Below are 16066 nucleotides of genomic sequence, written 5' to 3' on the forward strand. Positions count from 1 at the left end.
ACTGATAGCTTGAGGTTACGGAGAAAACTGATTTTTATTGTTTTAATGGGGAAAATGTCTAGAAATGGCAGGTGGCCATGAAAAGTGTCAAAATGTGATCTGTGATCTGATGGCCCCCAATTCCTAAAGAGGAGGTGAGCCCTGGTGTAGCAGGTTAGGAAGGGCACAAATGCTGGGTGCTGCAGCCTCTTGGGGGAAAAGAACAACTCCAGAAAGAACTGGGGGAGGGAATGCAAGGGGGCCAGAATGGGGGAACCCTTAAGTAGTACCAAAATTAGCTGCCGTCTGCTCCCTGCTAGTGGGTCCCTGGGGTACGGAGAGTGGCAGGGAGGGCATCGGGGCTGAATGGAGAGGAAATTGAGATGCTGATTAAAAAAAACACCCAACTTGAGGATCTGAAGAGTAGAAAACCAGTAGGGGTCAATCGGAGTGCTTTCTTGGTCACCCCCATGAACCCCATCTTAGTTCTGGAGGTGGATCCATGCTGCCTGGGTTGGGGGTATGGGCTGGTGACCCAGTCCTGACCCTCGGCTCCCAGGGGGAGGGGATGGGGGTGGGCGTGGTGGGCTCTTCCCCACCCCCTCCCCCGGCTTCACCTCCCCTCCTCGCGGCCAGCCCGGCCCCCACCAGCGCCCGGCCCGTTGCAGGGCAGCACCCAGTTGTTGTCATGCAGACCCAGGCGGCAGCCGGGGGTCTCGCGATCGGCTCGGCGGCAGCACATCCAGTAGGAACGTCCGTAAGGCAGGTCGTGGTGGTAGGGCTTGGGGTGCCAGCGGCAGAGCGACACGTCGCCCTTCTCGTATCTCTTGCGGCACTGCTTGCAAGGGTCATCGCGGTAGAGTGGGTCGCGGCTCCAGCGCGAGTCTGTGGCCCGCACGCCAAATGCCTCAATGATGCCCTTGAAGTGGTGGCAGGTGCACTTGAGAGCCGCCAGGGCCCGCGTGGGCAGGAAGCTGAAGATCTTGACCAGCACGTGCTCTGGGAGCACCAGCATGTACTGCCGCGGCTCCAACAACCGCTGGATCTTGAAACGGATCTCCAGGAAGTCGTGCGACACGTGCCGGTACAGGCGGCACAGGGAGGTGTCAGCCGTCCCCTCGGCATCGTCCGGGCCTGGCGCTGTGGCCGGTGAGTCGGCTGGCGGGGGCTCAGGGGGCCCGTCCGGCCCCCGGGACTGGAGGAAAAAGAGCTGGCCTGGCGGGGGTGGCTCCTCGGGGCTGACAGTCAGGCACACCGTCTCCTCTTTCACGTTTTTGGTGCTGTCCTTGCCAAAGAAGATGCACTCGTCCACCACTCCTGTGACCACCACATCCACGTGGAAGCCTGACGCTCCGCAGTCCCGGGCAGGGGGTGGCGGGGGTGCCGGGGGAGTGTCCTCGGGCCTGGCGGGGGCGGGGGTCTCGCCCTCACTGGCTTCGTCTGCCCTAGCCAGCAGGAACTCCACGTTGCTGGGGAGGGCGTCCCTAGAGGGGCTGATGAGCTGGTATAGGTCGCAGGTGATCTTGTCCTTGGCCCGGGCTCCGGGACCTGGGCTGCCAGGGTAGGCGCAACCTGGCCGGCCCCCGCTCCCGTTAGGTAAGCTGCCATCCGGTGCTCGGGACTCTCTGCCGTTGGAGATCCGGAAGGCGATGCGCACCTCCCCGGGGCCTGGCCCAGGCCGCTCCTCCTTGCGGAGACCCTTGGCCGGAGGGTTGTCCCGCTGGGCCTCAAAGTGGGCCACTGCCTCGGCTACACGGCTGCAGTCCCCGCCGCTAGACCTTCGTTCGGATCCCAGCCCCTTGCCAGGCCCACCTTGCTCAGCTGACACGAAGACCACAGGCGCTGGGGTGCTGGGGCGCGGGTAGCTCTGCAGGGCCAGGGCGGCCCGCTGTTCCACCAGGGCCACCATCTCGGCCACAGAGAGCAGGTCCACATCCTCGCCGGTGGAGGTTGGGGCCCCCTCTGCGGCAGGGGGCCCGTCCTGTCCCCCTGGGTCGGGCGGAGCCTTCGTAGACTCAAGACAGCGCCTCCTCCGCTTGGCCTTGGAGCTGTCACTGCCCCAGTGCCCCTTGACCTTCATGGAGCTGGCCCGACTGCCCCCACCACACTGGTGGGCCACAAAGAAGGCCACCTTCTCCTTTGTATTCCCCGGCTTGATCACATACCATGTGTCCAGCAGGACTCGACCCTCGTCGCCAGCAGCCGCTGCGGAAAGGAGCGGGGCAGGCTGGGAGGCAGGAGCATCGGAGGCCAAGACCGGGGGCGTGTTCTCAGAGTGGGCAGGGCCATGTTCTGGCTCCACCCCATTGCCGGGCTCGGAGCAGGCTGAGGGCTTGAGGGCTGCAGAAGGGGGGCGTGGCTGGTTCTGGGAGTAGGTGCCAAAGGGCCGAGGGCACCAGAGCTGGAAGGGCAGAAGGCCACTTCGGTCCATTCTGGGGATGGTGGCAGACAGGCGGGGGTTCACCACATCGCAGGGCCTGGATGGCGGTGGGGGGCTCCACAGGTCACCTGGAGACACGGAAGAGGGGGTGGGGAAGCTGGGGAACAGCCGGCCCTGTCAGCTCCTCTCTGACCTCAACTTCTTCGGACCTGAGGAGACAGACCAGGCTATACCACTCAGATCCTGTTCCCGCCCTGCCCTGACCCAGATGAGCAAATGGAGAGCTGCAGAGAGGTTGGGACCTGCTTCTGTAATACCCAGAGTGTGACAGGAGCTGGCAGTTTGCTCCAACCCTCCACTACCTGATTGGTTTTACTCACGATCTACAGGCCTTCTGCTGCCAGAACTTTAAACAGAATTTAAAGTACCAACTGATGGAAAGCTCCTCCTTCTTCTATTTGCTCACCCAGTAACAAGTTCCTGAAAAGACAATTCCCAGCCCTGCCCACAGCTATAGGAGCCTGAACCCATGGAGGAAGGAACAAGGTGGGCTGGGCAGGGGAAGATTGGAGGCAGGAGGCAGAGAGGTCCTTAAGAGTGGAGCTCTTCACTCGGTTCCGGTTGTGAGGCTCTTTAAGGATCTATTATAGCTGTGGATGCTCACCCAGGAAAATGCACACACTTGCCCCAAGACTGCAGGTAATTCCTTTAAGCAGAAACGTAGACCCCTGGCATGAGAAGGGCTTTCTAGTCTAGCTTCTTCAAGTTGCTCCCAACTTGCTGAATTTGAGGCTCAGAGTGGGGAAGGTTTATATATTGCAAAACCAGGCCCTCAAACTTGGTTTCCAGATTTCTCAATTTAGGGCTTGTAATAGTGACCATTTTATTTTGCAATGACTTTGTGTGCATGACCTAATCTGGAGGCAGTCTTGCTAATGAGCCTGACCCAACTATGTTCTACTGCAGAACTAACAGTCTCAAATCCTCAGTCTTTCCCTGGGCCATCTCCCTCCAGATATCTTGAAACCAAGACACTCTTCAAATGTCGGAACTTCCACATGCTTACAGACCAGTGAAAGTTGTTTGCTGACTCCTGGTTGTACTATTTTGAGCCACGGGCCAAATCCAGCCCATTGCCTGTCTCTGCAAATAAAATTTTATCGAAACATGTTCCTTTGTTCATGACTACTTTTATGCTACCACAGCAGAGTTGAGTAGAGGTGACAGAAAACATATGGCCTGCAAAGCCTAAAATACTCATTATCTGGCCCTTTATGGAAAAAGTTTGCTGACCTCTGCAGTATATATGGTTCCTCTAAATTCAGGCAATACCACAACCACTAAATCACCATTTATTTCGTGGCCCTATAGCTTTAAGATCTAGACAGGCTGCAAGCACCTCCAAGCACTCACAGACACCACTCTTAATCCTAAGAATCCTTGCCCCCCATAATTCCCAATCCCACCTACTACTCCTAACACAGCCCCTGCTGAAATCTCTTTCTTGCTTAAAACAAAACAAAACAAAACAAAAACAAACAAAAAAAAAAAAAACACAGCCCCTAAAACCTATAGATGGCTAAGTTTACCAACAACCAACACATCTAAAATGTCCAGGAACAGGGTTTCCTTGGTGGCTTGATGGTAAAGAATCTAGAATCTACCTGCCAATGCAGGAGACACGGGTTTGATTTCTGATCTGAGAAGATCCCCCATGTCTCGGAACAAGGAAGCCTATGCACCACAACTTTGAGCCTGTGCTCCAGAGCCAGAGAGCCATAACTACTGAGTCCGTGTGCCCTGGAGCCTGTGCACCGCAGCAAGAATGGCCCCTGCTTGCTGCAACCGGAGAAGGGCCTGCACAGCGATGATGACCCAGCACAGCCCAAAGTAAATAAACAAAATTATAAATAAATAAAATGTCCAGGAATAGAAACTACCACAGCAAAAGCCACTCATTCTCTACAGATGCAAATATATCCTAACCCAAAACATCCAGACCCTCTCAAAATCTTCAACTTCCAAACCTAAAAATATCCCCTCCAGCTCAGAAAGCCTCAATCTCAATGTAGACCCACACAAATCCCATGCCTACCAAGAACTCCAACACACACAGCAATTTCCCAACCTCACAGATGACCCAAAAGACCAGTTTCCTGAAATTCTATACTTAGCTCAAACTCTCTCTAAACCTCCACATGCATTACCTAATCCCACAGAAGGCCCCCCGACCGCAAAACTTAACTAAAACATCAATGCTCCCTCACACATAAAACTAATACCAAACCATTTATTTCTCAAAGTCAAAAGAACCTCCAAAATACTCCCAAAGAAACCTCACCAAATGTTAATATGCAGACATGAGCTTATGGCACGCTCGCTTACTGGGTACTGTTTTAACAACTCCTGCTAATCCTCACTCCTCCCAAGGAAGCAGGGAGTGTTATTTGTCCGAGTCCAGATGAGGGGCAGAAAGGTTAAATCCCTGTCCGGAGCCAGACAGGGAGGAAGTCGGGAGAGCCGAAAGCGCATGCATTCTGGGTCCAGACATGGGACTCTGCTTCTAAGTCTCTCCGTGGCTCCCCAAATCCTATACCCATCAAACATCCCAAACCACATGGGCGATTCCCTACAATACTTTCGAATCTTCCACAGTACATCGGAACCCAAACTCAAATCCCAAGGCGCCACCTAAACTCAAGAGAATCCCAAAGTATCCCCATACCCACGAAAAATGTCCCCACTCCCTCCTATTACAGCTTCCCTGGAATTCGCCAACCTCTAAGGCTACTCTCGAAACCTAGACACGCCCCCTCAAAGCGCCCCACCAGCGCGCCGCGCCCCCTGCGGGGAGAAGGAGGCACCCACGCGTGCGCAAGAGAAGAGGGCCCGCCCCCTCGCTCCTTCCCTCCAGCTGTCTTGCCTGCACGGCACCTAACTGGTTTCCCTCCGCCCCTTTGTTGACAGACGTGCGCGTGATGGTCCCAGCCAATGAGCGGCGGCCATTCGGAGCCATGCCCATATAAGGCAGGCCTTGGCGAAGGGGCCCAACTTCGAAAGAGGGTGGAGTAGGCGAGAGGTGATGAACGGGGTGTGGAAACAGTCAAGTGAAAGAGAGTGTGGAACAATTCCTAACTTCCTGCTAAACGGAAGAACGAGGCCAGGACCCAAGCCATGACAATCAAGGAAAGGTTTATTACGACGTTTCCTCTAAACAGGAGCCCTGATTGACAGCTGAGATTTAAAGGGCCAAGCAGTTCAGGGATTGAGACTCCAGGTCCGGAGGAAAGGAAGGGGGCAGAAAGATCTGAAAGTGCCTAGCTTTGGTAGGGAAGCCTGGAGGGAGAGATTTCCCGCGGGGGAAACGGAGCAGCAGGATCACCTCACCCTGAAAAACAAATGGGCAGAACCGTCGTCGGCACCAAGTCCAAGCCTCTGGGCCTGGCATTCAAGGCTCAGGCCGTGTGGCCAAAAGGACCTCTCAGGCCAGCCCTTCCAACCAGGCGCCGCAAATAGCACAAGAAAATAATATGAAATACTTTAATAATTTTTTTTAATATTGGCTACCTGTTAAAATGAGACTAGGATATAAATGAGTTAAAATGTTTAAAATTGACTTCATCTCTTTTGATTTAAATGTGGCTACCAGAAGATTTTAAATTACATGTAAGGTTCACCTTGTTTCTATTGAACAGCACTTTCAGTGCCAGGCCGGCTCAAGAGACACTCCACTGCAGGCATCTGTCCATTCCCACCACCCTGTCTGCTACCAGCCATCCTGCACATCAGAGCCAGAAGGGTATTCTCAAAATATAAACCTGACCTTGTCCCTACCCTGCTCAGAACCTACCATGACTCCCCAGTGCCCCTGGGGAAAAGCTCAGATACTCTACAAATCTAGCCTCATCCTTCCCCACTTTCCCATGCCCCCAGTGGACCCAGGTAAGCACCTGCTCTGGCCTACAGAATAGTTAGAATACTGAGGCCTTCTCTGATCCTCAGGAGTGGTTATCTCCATTGTATAGATGAAGAAACTGAGGTAGGTCAGGTTGCCTAAATAGCTCAAGGTCACACATAACTGGTGGGACTTAGAGCAGGGATGGGAACCCAGGGAATCTGATTTTAGATTGCTGTGCTCTATTTAATTATATATTCTCTGGGGTTTCAGCTCAGCCATCCTCTCCTCCAGGAAGCTAACCCCCTTAGGGTGGGTCAGGCTCCACCTCTGGGGTCCCACACTGGCCTCCTTGCTGGATATTCCTCAGAGTCACCAAGCCCTTTCCTCCTATGTTACCTCTGATTGGCATGCTTTCCCCCCAGAAAAGAAAGAGCGAGCCCACATGGCTCTATCCCTTCTACCATTTGGGTCTTAGCTCAAATGTAACTTTCATGGGCCTGTATCTTTAACCAGGAGGCCTTCCCTGAGCTCCCTTGCTGGAAACCTTCCACCTGCCCAGAGAGGTCCTCTGGGTTCCCCAAACCTAGCTCTGTCCATTGTCACTATCGAGGGATGGATCATCTGCTCCACTGAATAGTGAACCCATGGGAGGAAAGGTCAGAGTTATCATGGTCATCATGGTGACCCCAGCAACACTGCCCAGCAGGGCCAGAACGGATCAAAGTTCCCTGCCCTAAGGCTCCATGTCTCAAACGCCTGGAGGCCTGGCAGTGTAAACTCTCTTTCACACCCAAATATTCTATTTGAGTCAGAGGTTACTAGGGCAGAATTCTCTAACTTCCCAAACACTGGGCTCCGAACAAGGCCATACCCTAAGGCAATGCTCCGTGAAGATCCTCTTATTGAAAAACATCTGGAGCCAAACAGACTGAAAATCAAAAGATGGAAAAAGACTGACCAGGCAAATAAGAACCAAGAATCAAGAAGGAAGGCTTCCCTGGTGGCTCAGTGGTAAAGAATCGGCTTGCCAATTCAGGAGACACGGGTTCGATCCCTGACCTGGGAAGACCCCACATGCTGTGAAGTAACTAAGCCCGCGTGGGCCACAACTATAGAGCCTGTGCTCTAGAGCCGGGAAGCCGGCACTACTGAGCCCATGTGCCTTACAGGGCTGTGCTCTGCAACAAGAGAAGCCACTGCAATGAGAAGCCCGTGCACCACAACTAGAGAGTAGCTCCCGCTTGCTGAAATTAGGGAAAAGCCCATGCAGCAACAAAGACCCAGCACAGCCAAAGAAAAAAAGAGTCAAGTAGAGAAGTGACAGTGCTGATTAAAAAAAAACAGTTAACAACGGACAAAAGGAAAAAGGGATGATTAGGGACAAAGAATGTGACAAAACAAACTGACCCATCATACACAAAAGTTCACAACATACGTGCTCCTAATACTATGGCCTCAAAACAGACAAGGCACAAAGCAACAGAATGCCAGCTTGGCAAGTCCACCACTGTAGTGGGAAACCTTAATGTATCTCTTCATAAGACAGTGGTTGAAAAGAGAAAAATCAGTAAGGACCTGAACCACACAGTCAGCACTCTTGCTGGAATACCCCCAATTAGAGAATCCAGCTTTATGTCCCTCATCTGACATTCTGAGGTCCTCCTGTGTGCTGGCCCTGGGTTGGGTGCTGGAGATACAGAGATGACACTGAGATCACCAGAAAGAGCTCATGGGAAAGGGGGCAGGCATCCAAAGAAACAGTCATGGCCAAGATGAATGTATTACAGAGGAAATGATGATCACAACAGCAGTTAACACTGGAGCCCTCACGGTGAGCCAGGCTTTGTTCTGAGTGCTTCATAAATATTAACTCATTTAATTCTCACATCGTTTTACTACTTTTAAATCTAATTTCAGATGTTAGAAAGTGGGGGCATAGAATGGCTAGGTAATTGCTGTCAGACACAGCTTTGTAGCCAAGCTTTGAATCAGAGTCTGGCTGACTCCAGAGTGCAAGCAGCTCCTTCATAGAGTATACGGAGCGATTTTCCTGGATCATCTTGTTCGTCTGCAAAGCCTTTGCACTCTCTGTTCCTTCTGCCTGGAATACTCTTCCCCAGGTATCCAGAGGGCTCACCCCGCTCCTCAGATCACCTTCATGAGACCTTTCTTTTTAAATTTATTTTATTGAAGTAGTGTCAACTGGGGCTTCCCAGGTGGTGCTAGTGGTAAAGGACCTGCCTGCCAATGCAGGAGACGCAGGAGATTCGGGAGACTCCAGTTCAATCCCTGGGTCGGGAAGATCCCCTGGAGGAGGGCATGGCATCCCACTCCAGTATTCTTGCCTGGAGAATCTCATGGACAGAGGAGCCTGGCAGGGTATAGTCCATAGGGTCGCCAGGAGTAGGACATGACTGAAGTGACTTAGCACGCATAGTTGATATACAATGTCATGTTAATTTCTACTATACAACAAGGTGATCCAGTTATATATATATGTATATATACATTCTTTTCCATAATGGTTTATCATAGGATATTGAATATAGTTCCCTGTGCTATACAGTAGGATCCTGTTGTTCCTGAGAACATCTTGATTGAAAACTGCAGTCCCCGCCACAGATAGACATACACACTCTCCCTGATTTATTTTTCTCTTTAGCATGCATTACTATCTACTATACTATAAACTTTATTATTGTCAGCTCCCATCACTAAAATGAAGACTCCCCCAGACTGGTATTTTTTGCCTAGTTTTTTCTTCCCCACCTCTGCATCCCCAGCTTTTAGAATAGCACCGAGTGGTTGGCTACTATGAGTGTGGTCCTCAGAGCAGCAGCTGCAGCTGGAAGTGTATTAGAAATGTAATCTTGGGCTCTCCCCTACACCTGCTGAATTAGAAAGTACATGTCAACAAGATCTCTGGGGGATCGCACGATTAAGTTGGAGAATCTACGCCCAGGCACATTGCAGGTGTACAGCACTTATTGGTTGGAACAAACCCCTAACACTGCCTTACTGTCCGCCTTCTGCACTGATGCTCCTGGGGGCCTCTTGTGAAAAATGAGCTGGTCCAGCCAAGTCCAGTGGTGGAAATCCTGCTCCCAGGACCAAGGCAGGAGGCCACCTCCTCCAGGAGCCGTGTTGGTGCCCTCCTAAGCCACACAGGGTCTATTCCTCCTGAGACCTCCTCTGGCCACACCTGTCATCTGTCCCGGCTGAGTGACAATGACCTGGGTTCGGGCCTCTCTCTCTCCCCTCCACCCTCTGGGTTTCTGGAAGGCTGGCTTCTCTCCTGAAAGGTACAGCTGCTCCAGCCTCCACACTCAGCTCCCTGGCCTGGTTTAGTTCTTCTGGCTCCATCCTTCTCATGGTAGCCAGAAAGATCTTCCTAAACACCAATCAGACCACAGAACTCCCCTGTTTAAAAATCCTTCCATGAGAGGTGCAAGTTGGCAAAACAAAACGAACGAACCAACAGAACAGGCACAGGAACCCTTTCTCGGGAAGCTGCCAAAGGATTTGCTTCACAGAAGTAAAGGAGTAAACCAAGAAAAAGGAAGCTATGAGATTAAGGAGATACGATCTAGCTCAGAAGAAAGACAAAAGGAAGGACTCCGCAGATGAAGATAAAGGGAGCTCCGGGGACAGCTGTGTACCAGGTTAAGGGAGAACCTGCTTCCATAAATGCACAGAGAAAGGAAAAAGGCTGCTAATTAACAAGCTAAGCCTTGGACTTAAGAAGCTGGAAACAGGAATCCCTGGCAGTCCAGTGGTTAGGACTCTGTGCTTTCACTGCCAAGGACTTGGGTTCAATCTCTGGTCAGGGAACGAAGATCTTGCAAGTTGGAGAGGTCAGGGTCATGCCAGGACAGGGCTGGGCACAGAGCAGTGCCCAGGGAGTGTACTTGCCCATTACTACAACAGGCATCGGTGGAAGGACCCTCATGGCACTGCTCCTGGTCTTATTCCTTCAATTCTCCACTCTCTCCACCCTGTCACCCCCGCTACAACTGTGTCCACAATCCTGATCCATCCATGCCCCTTTATTGGCTTTTTTGGACTCTGGGTCTGCTGGTCTCTCTCTTCCTCTTAAGTTTTTCTTTCTAATAGCTGGTCAGAATATACAAATCCTCAGCATCTAGAGATCCAGGCCACAGACAGAATCCAGGCAGGGCTTCAGAGTACCCCAGCTTTCTCGCTTTTAGGGCTGTGACTACAGGCAGGGTCCTTATCCCTCTATGCCTCAGTTTCCCCCATCGTAAAATACAGATAGTAACAGTACCCACCCATGGGTTGGCTGCTGATTCACTAAGATCAAATCAGTAGAGCGCTCAGTGCCAGTGAGGCACGAAGGACAGCTTCAATATGAAGGGACCAGGATTATTAAGAAAAGGTGAGACATGGACTTCCCTGGCGGCTAGTAGTTAAAGACTTCTCCTTACAATGCAGGGGGTGAGGATTATATCCCTGATTGGGGAGCTAAGATTCCATATGCCTGGGGGCCAAAAAAATCAAAACATAAAGCAGAAACAATATTGTAATAAAATCAATAAAGTCTTTAAAAATGGTTCACAGAAAAACAAGGTTTTAAAAAAATAAAAGGAAAGTAAGAAAAGGTAAGACAGGGAATTCCCTGGCGGTCCAGTGGTTAGGACTCCGAGCTTCCACTGCAGAAGGCAGGGGTTTGATCCCTGGTCGGGGAACTAAGATCCCATCAGCATGGCAAAAAAAAAAAAAAAAAAATAGGGACCACTCAAGAGTCGGACAACCACTTGATGGAGTCAAAGACTTCTTCCCTGTTTATTTTACATTCTGAAATTAAACTGGTCCTATTTCCCCCCAATAATCAAAATATGGCCATTACTTTGTTACTGTTTGGTACTGGGTCTCACCTAGTAATTAAACAGCATTTACAGAGCAGTTACTATGTGTCAGACACTGTTCTGGGCATCGGGGACATGCAGGACACAGGAGACAGAAATCCTTGTCCTCATGGATTGGAGACAGGGTAAATCTCACAGTGCTACAGGAAAACAAATATAGTAAGTGAAAGGACTCAAGAGTGTAAGGTGGGGATTATAATGTTAACCGAGGGGTCACGAGCAGGTGACAAGCCAAGTCTTTTAGAAAACCTGGGGACTTCCCTGGTAGTCCAGTGGTTAAAAATCCCCCTTCTTATGCAGGGGGACTCAGGTTCGATCTTTGGTCGGGAAACTAAGATCCTACACGTCACAGGGCAACTAAGCCCGAGCCTCAAACACTGAGCCCGTGTGCTCTGGAGCCCATGTGCCGCCACTAAGACCTGACACCACCAAATAAATAAATAAATATTAAGAAAAAGAAAAGAAAACTTGTGCTTTTAGGAATAACGAAGCTTTACCAGAGTTGCTAGCAATAGTAAAGAAAAAAAAACTATATATATATAATATATCATTCTGCATGAGTAAGCAGTTCATGTGGTCACAAAGAGTCAAACACGACTAAACGATTGAATAACAACAAAGCTTCAGATAAACCCAGGTTGGAAACACATATAAGATTTGAGGAAAAGGCAAAGTAACTTGGAAAGCAGACACATTTTTTTAAGACAAACAAATAAAGGAAGGAGGCAGGGGAAGCACTGCATCACCAGGGGGCGCCCAGATGTGAAAATTGGGTTCAAGGAGAGGCTGGCAACTTTTCCCTAAACCAACGGGGTTCCAGATCATTCATTGCGACCTGGAAACAAAATGTTAAAAATCCAAGAAAGCTGGGAAAGATTGAAGGCAGGAGGAGAAAGGGATGACAGAGGATGAGATGGTTGGATGGCATCACCGACTTGATGGGCATGAGTTTGAGCAAGCTCCGGGAGTTGGTGGTGGACAGGGAAGCCTGGTGTGCTGCAGTCCGTGGGGTCGCAAAGAGTCGGACACCAATGGGCAGTGACTGAACTGAACTGAACTGAAGGACAAACAGGCAAAACTGGCATGAGGGGCTGAAAATGAATCAAGAGAAGAGTAACCCACACCAGAAAAAGGAGCACAGACGCCACCAGAGATGCAAAACTGCCCCAGTGTTGTGACAGCCACAAGCGCCCCAAGGGGAGGGTGGCAGCCTGTGCCTGGGACAGGTGCCGGCAAATAGTAGGTACTTTGTCAACACGGTGGATGATTCAAGGGATGACCCTCCATTTTCCAGAAGAGGAAACTGAGGTCCTGGGGGGTTAAGTGCCTTGCCCAAAGTCACAGAGCTGGGGGGTGATGGAGCCAGGATTCAAATCTTGGTGTTATGGTTCTGGAGCACATGCTCAATAAATTTTTCTGGAAAGAATAAAATTAATAAAAATGCATCACACTTACAAGGAACTTAATATGCACTAGGCATATTATACATGAGATCTCATGAACTGCTGACAAGAGTTTCATGGTTGGAATGTGGCCCATTTTACATATGAGAAAATGGAGGCCCAGGGTAGGCTAGCAACTTGGCCAAGGACACATAGCAGCAGAGGTGGGGATGGGAACGTGGGCCTACCGGACGCTGATGCTTTTAACCATAAGCTTTCCTATTACAGCCAGACAATTTAGGGGATAAACTCCGGAAGCCTATAACAAATGAACCACTGTTTTAAAATGACTTACATACAAGTTGCGAGGTCCCAGTGACCAAAAAGTCGGGAGGGAAAAAAAACACAGTTGTTAGAAATATCTCCTATTCACTGAAATACCTGGAGTTGGGCCAGGCTGGGCATTGGTGAGTGAATTATTTATATTTGGCTGGGGCTAAGAATGGGAATGGGAACAGATTGAGTTTCTGAGCACCCCCTCAGGGAGTCAGGCCTGGGCTTAGGCGCCAGGGACAGAGGGTGGGGAACTAGAAGAGTCAGGACACAGGAGCAACCTGGGAGAGAAAGGAAAAGGCAGTCTGGCTGGTGTCTCCCTCACCAGTCTTTCTCTACCGCCCTCTCTCAGGTCTGCGTTTCCCATTCAAAAAAATGACAACTCACATGCATCAAGCACTTACTCAAGCACTTTCTACGCTTACCTCCCTGAAATCTCTAACCTTCCTAGGGTTACTGACCCCATTTTATAATTGAGGAGAGGCCAAAAGACTTGCCCAAGGGCACAGAGAAGGTAAGTGGCAGAACTGAAGACTGGTTCAGACTTCCCTGGTGGTCTGGTTGTTAAGACTCTGGTCTTCTGATGCAAGGGCACGGGTTCGATCCCTGCTCCAGGAAGATCCCACACGTGGTGGAACAACTAAGCCTGTGCGCCACAACTACTGAAGGTGGTGCACCTTACGGCCCATGCTCTGCAACAAGAGAAGCCACTGCGATGAGAAGCCCAGGCAGCGCAACTAGAAAGTAGCCTCTGCTCACTGAAACTAGAGAAAGCCCGTGGGCAGCAATGAAGACTCAGCACAGTCAGAAGTAAATAAATAAACAAATCTTAAAAAAAAAAAAACCTGAAGATGGCTTCAGTTCTCACTCTGCCCTACTCATGACATTGAACCTCAGTACAGGAGCACAGATGCTAAGTCAGGATGCCTAGGTTGGAATCCCGAGTCTACCATTTAATGCTGGATGACCTTGGGAAAGTTGCTGAACCTCTCTGTGCCTCTGGTTCCTTACTGTAGAACAGAGCTAATAACAGCACCTACAACTTAGGGGTGTGGTCAGAATTAAAGGAGTTAGCACATACAAATAGCTAAGAACAAGGCCAGGCACTTCCTAAAAAATAAGTATTAGCTGGAATTGGAATGGCTGTGAGGAAACCCTCTCCCTGCCCCCGCATGTTTCTGACCTGGGATGTGCCCAGATCAGTGCCACGTTTTGAGAAAACACCCCTGGGGCTCCATTGAAAAGGAGGGAATCCATTAGCACCTGTGACCAACTCACATTCCTGGGGTGGGGAACTTCCCACCAACTGCTCTGAGACTAAGGACTTACCCTGAGCCAGGAGGACGATCTTACGAAGACTCCTCTCTTCTCAGTGGCATGTTATTCCCACAATAGATAAGGGCACTGAGTTTCAGAGACAGGATCATAAAGGAGTGAAGAAAAGATCTGAATGCCGGACTGCCCATAAACATAAACCACCACACTTCTCTAAATCTCACTGGAGAAATAAGAGTGCAGAAGTCGTCTCTATGGCCTCTTCTGGCCATATTACCCTATGTGGCTGTCCGGTTTATCGGGAGTTTCTGGCTGGACTAAGCAAACTATCGCTACAGGCAGGCCCCTAATCTCTTGCTCCCCACCGTACCACAGTCCTGGATCCTAACCTACACACCACTCTACCATTGATTTCTTTCTTTCACCATCTCAGCTTGCCCTCCTGCCCACAATCCGATCCAGAGGCTCCAACCCACCGCTTTCAGAACTGGCCTCTCCCTCGGAGCCTCCAGACTCTCTCATTCATCTAGCACTGACTCCCATGCCTTTCCACATCCTCCCGGCTAAAACCCTCGAAATTGCCCCCTTCTGGGCCTCTGCCTGGACGCCAACTCCCTTCTCCAACTCGGGACTCCTTTCCCCAACTCTGAGCTTCCTTACAATCAATCCCAAAGCTCGAGTCTCTCCTTACCTTCAAGACCCATCCCCAGCCCCCATTCTACAATTCCCTCCGGCTCCCGTCTCCCAATCCCCTCCCCCAAGCGATCTCCCCCTCATCCAGCCCCTTCTTTAGCCCCTGCCTCTTCCCTCTCGCTACCGGGTCCCGAATTCCCGCACGGGTTCTCAAGCTCCCCCGGCCCCGGCTCGAGGTTCTCACCATCACCCCGCGCTGCAGCTCCCTCGGCTACGCGGGTTTCCCCCACTCGCTCCTCTCCAGCCTCCCCTTCCGGGTTCCCGCCCCGAAGCCCGCTGGGAATTGGAGTCCGGGAGGCCCCGGACTACATCTCCCAGAAGGCAGCACGGTTAGGCGCGGAGGTGGGGAAGGTAGCAAACTGGGCGGGCTGAGGAAAAGACTGACTCCAACTCCCAGGAGGCAGAGAGGGCGCCTGACAGCGCAAGCGCACAGAGCGCCCCCGCCAGGCGCGCTGGGAGATGCAGTCCAGCCTCCTCCATTTTGGCCCGGGGCCCTTGGAAAATTGAGAAAATTGTAAAGGGGCGTTTGTGAGGGGTGGAAAGAGCAAGTTTACCGATTTCCTTAAACTGATTAACATAATAATTAACAGTGCCTCGTATTTTCTCAAACACTTTCCCATCTATTTTTACCGCTGGTTTTCTTACCACTAATTTACAAATAAGGAAGTTAGCCTTAAACCTTAGGAGGGAGGAAAGCTCCATATACTAGAAATTTGTACATATTATAGTTATAATAGAGGATTCACGAAGACAAGCACCTTTGTGTGTATCTTGTTCAAACACCCAGAACAGTGTAAATAAGTCTTGAGTAAATATTTATTGCATGCTAATTATATGCCTATTGAATTTGCCTACAATGCAGGAGACTCCTGTTCAATTCCTGGGTCAGGAAGATCCCCTGGAGAAGGGATAGTCTACCCACTCCAGTATTCTTGGGCTTCCCTTGGCGGCTCAGACAGTAAGGAATCTGCCTGCAATGCAGGAGACCTGGGTCATTCCAGGGTTGGGAAGATCCCTTGGAGAAGGGCATGGCAACTCATTCCAGTCTTCTTGCCTGGAGAATCCCCATGGACAGAGGAGCCTGGCAGGTTACAGTCCATGCGATTGCAGAGTCGGAGACAACTGAGCAACTAAGCACAGATATGTACCAGACACTCTGCAGAGAATCCAGGCATTATCCCAAATTTATAAAAGCAAAGGCAGAACTAGATAGAGAATTTTCTCCATGGCAACACAACCA

The 16066-nt window shown here is 50.7% G+C and overlaps 1 protein-coding gene across 7 annotated transcripts; it reads right to left on the bottom strand.

Annotated features, from left to right (window-relative positions):
• Positions 1-357: 357 nt before the first annotated feature.
• Positions 358-15139, bottom strand: FBXO46 (F-box protein 46). 7 transcript variants are annotated; one of them, XM_044930762.2, is made up of 4 exons: positions 15011-15139; positions 14188-14262; positions 3024-5747; positions 358-2487 (listed from the first exon to the last, which is right to left on the bottom strand). In XM_044930762.2, exon 4 carries the CDS (start codon positions 2408-2410, stop codon positions 593-595), a length of 1818 nt encoding a protein of 605 aa, XP_044786697.2. In that variant the 5' UTR covers positions 2411-2487; positions 3024-5747; positions 14188-14262; positions 15011-15139; the 3' UTR covers positions 358-592. The 7 variants fall into 7 exon arrangements, with proteins under 7 accessions (XP_044786697.2, XP_044786694.2, XP_044786692.2 ...); XM_044930759.2 differs by having other exon boundaries at positions 358-2568; XM_044930757.2 differs by lacking the exon at positions 3024-5747.
• Positions 15140-16066: the final 927 nt, after the last annotated feature.

This window comes from Bubalus bubalis, chromosome 18 (assembly GCF_019923935.1).
Source record: "Bubalus bubalis isolate 160015118507 breed Murrah chromosome 18, NDDB_SH_1, whole genome shotgun sequence".
Classification (NCBI taxonomy): domain Eukaryota; kingdom Metazoa; phylum Chordata; class Mammalia; order Artiodactyla; family Bovidae; genus Bubalus; species Bubalus bubalis.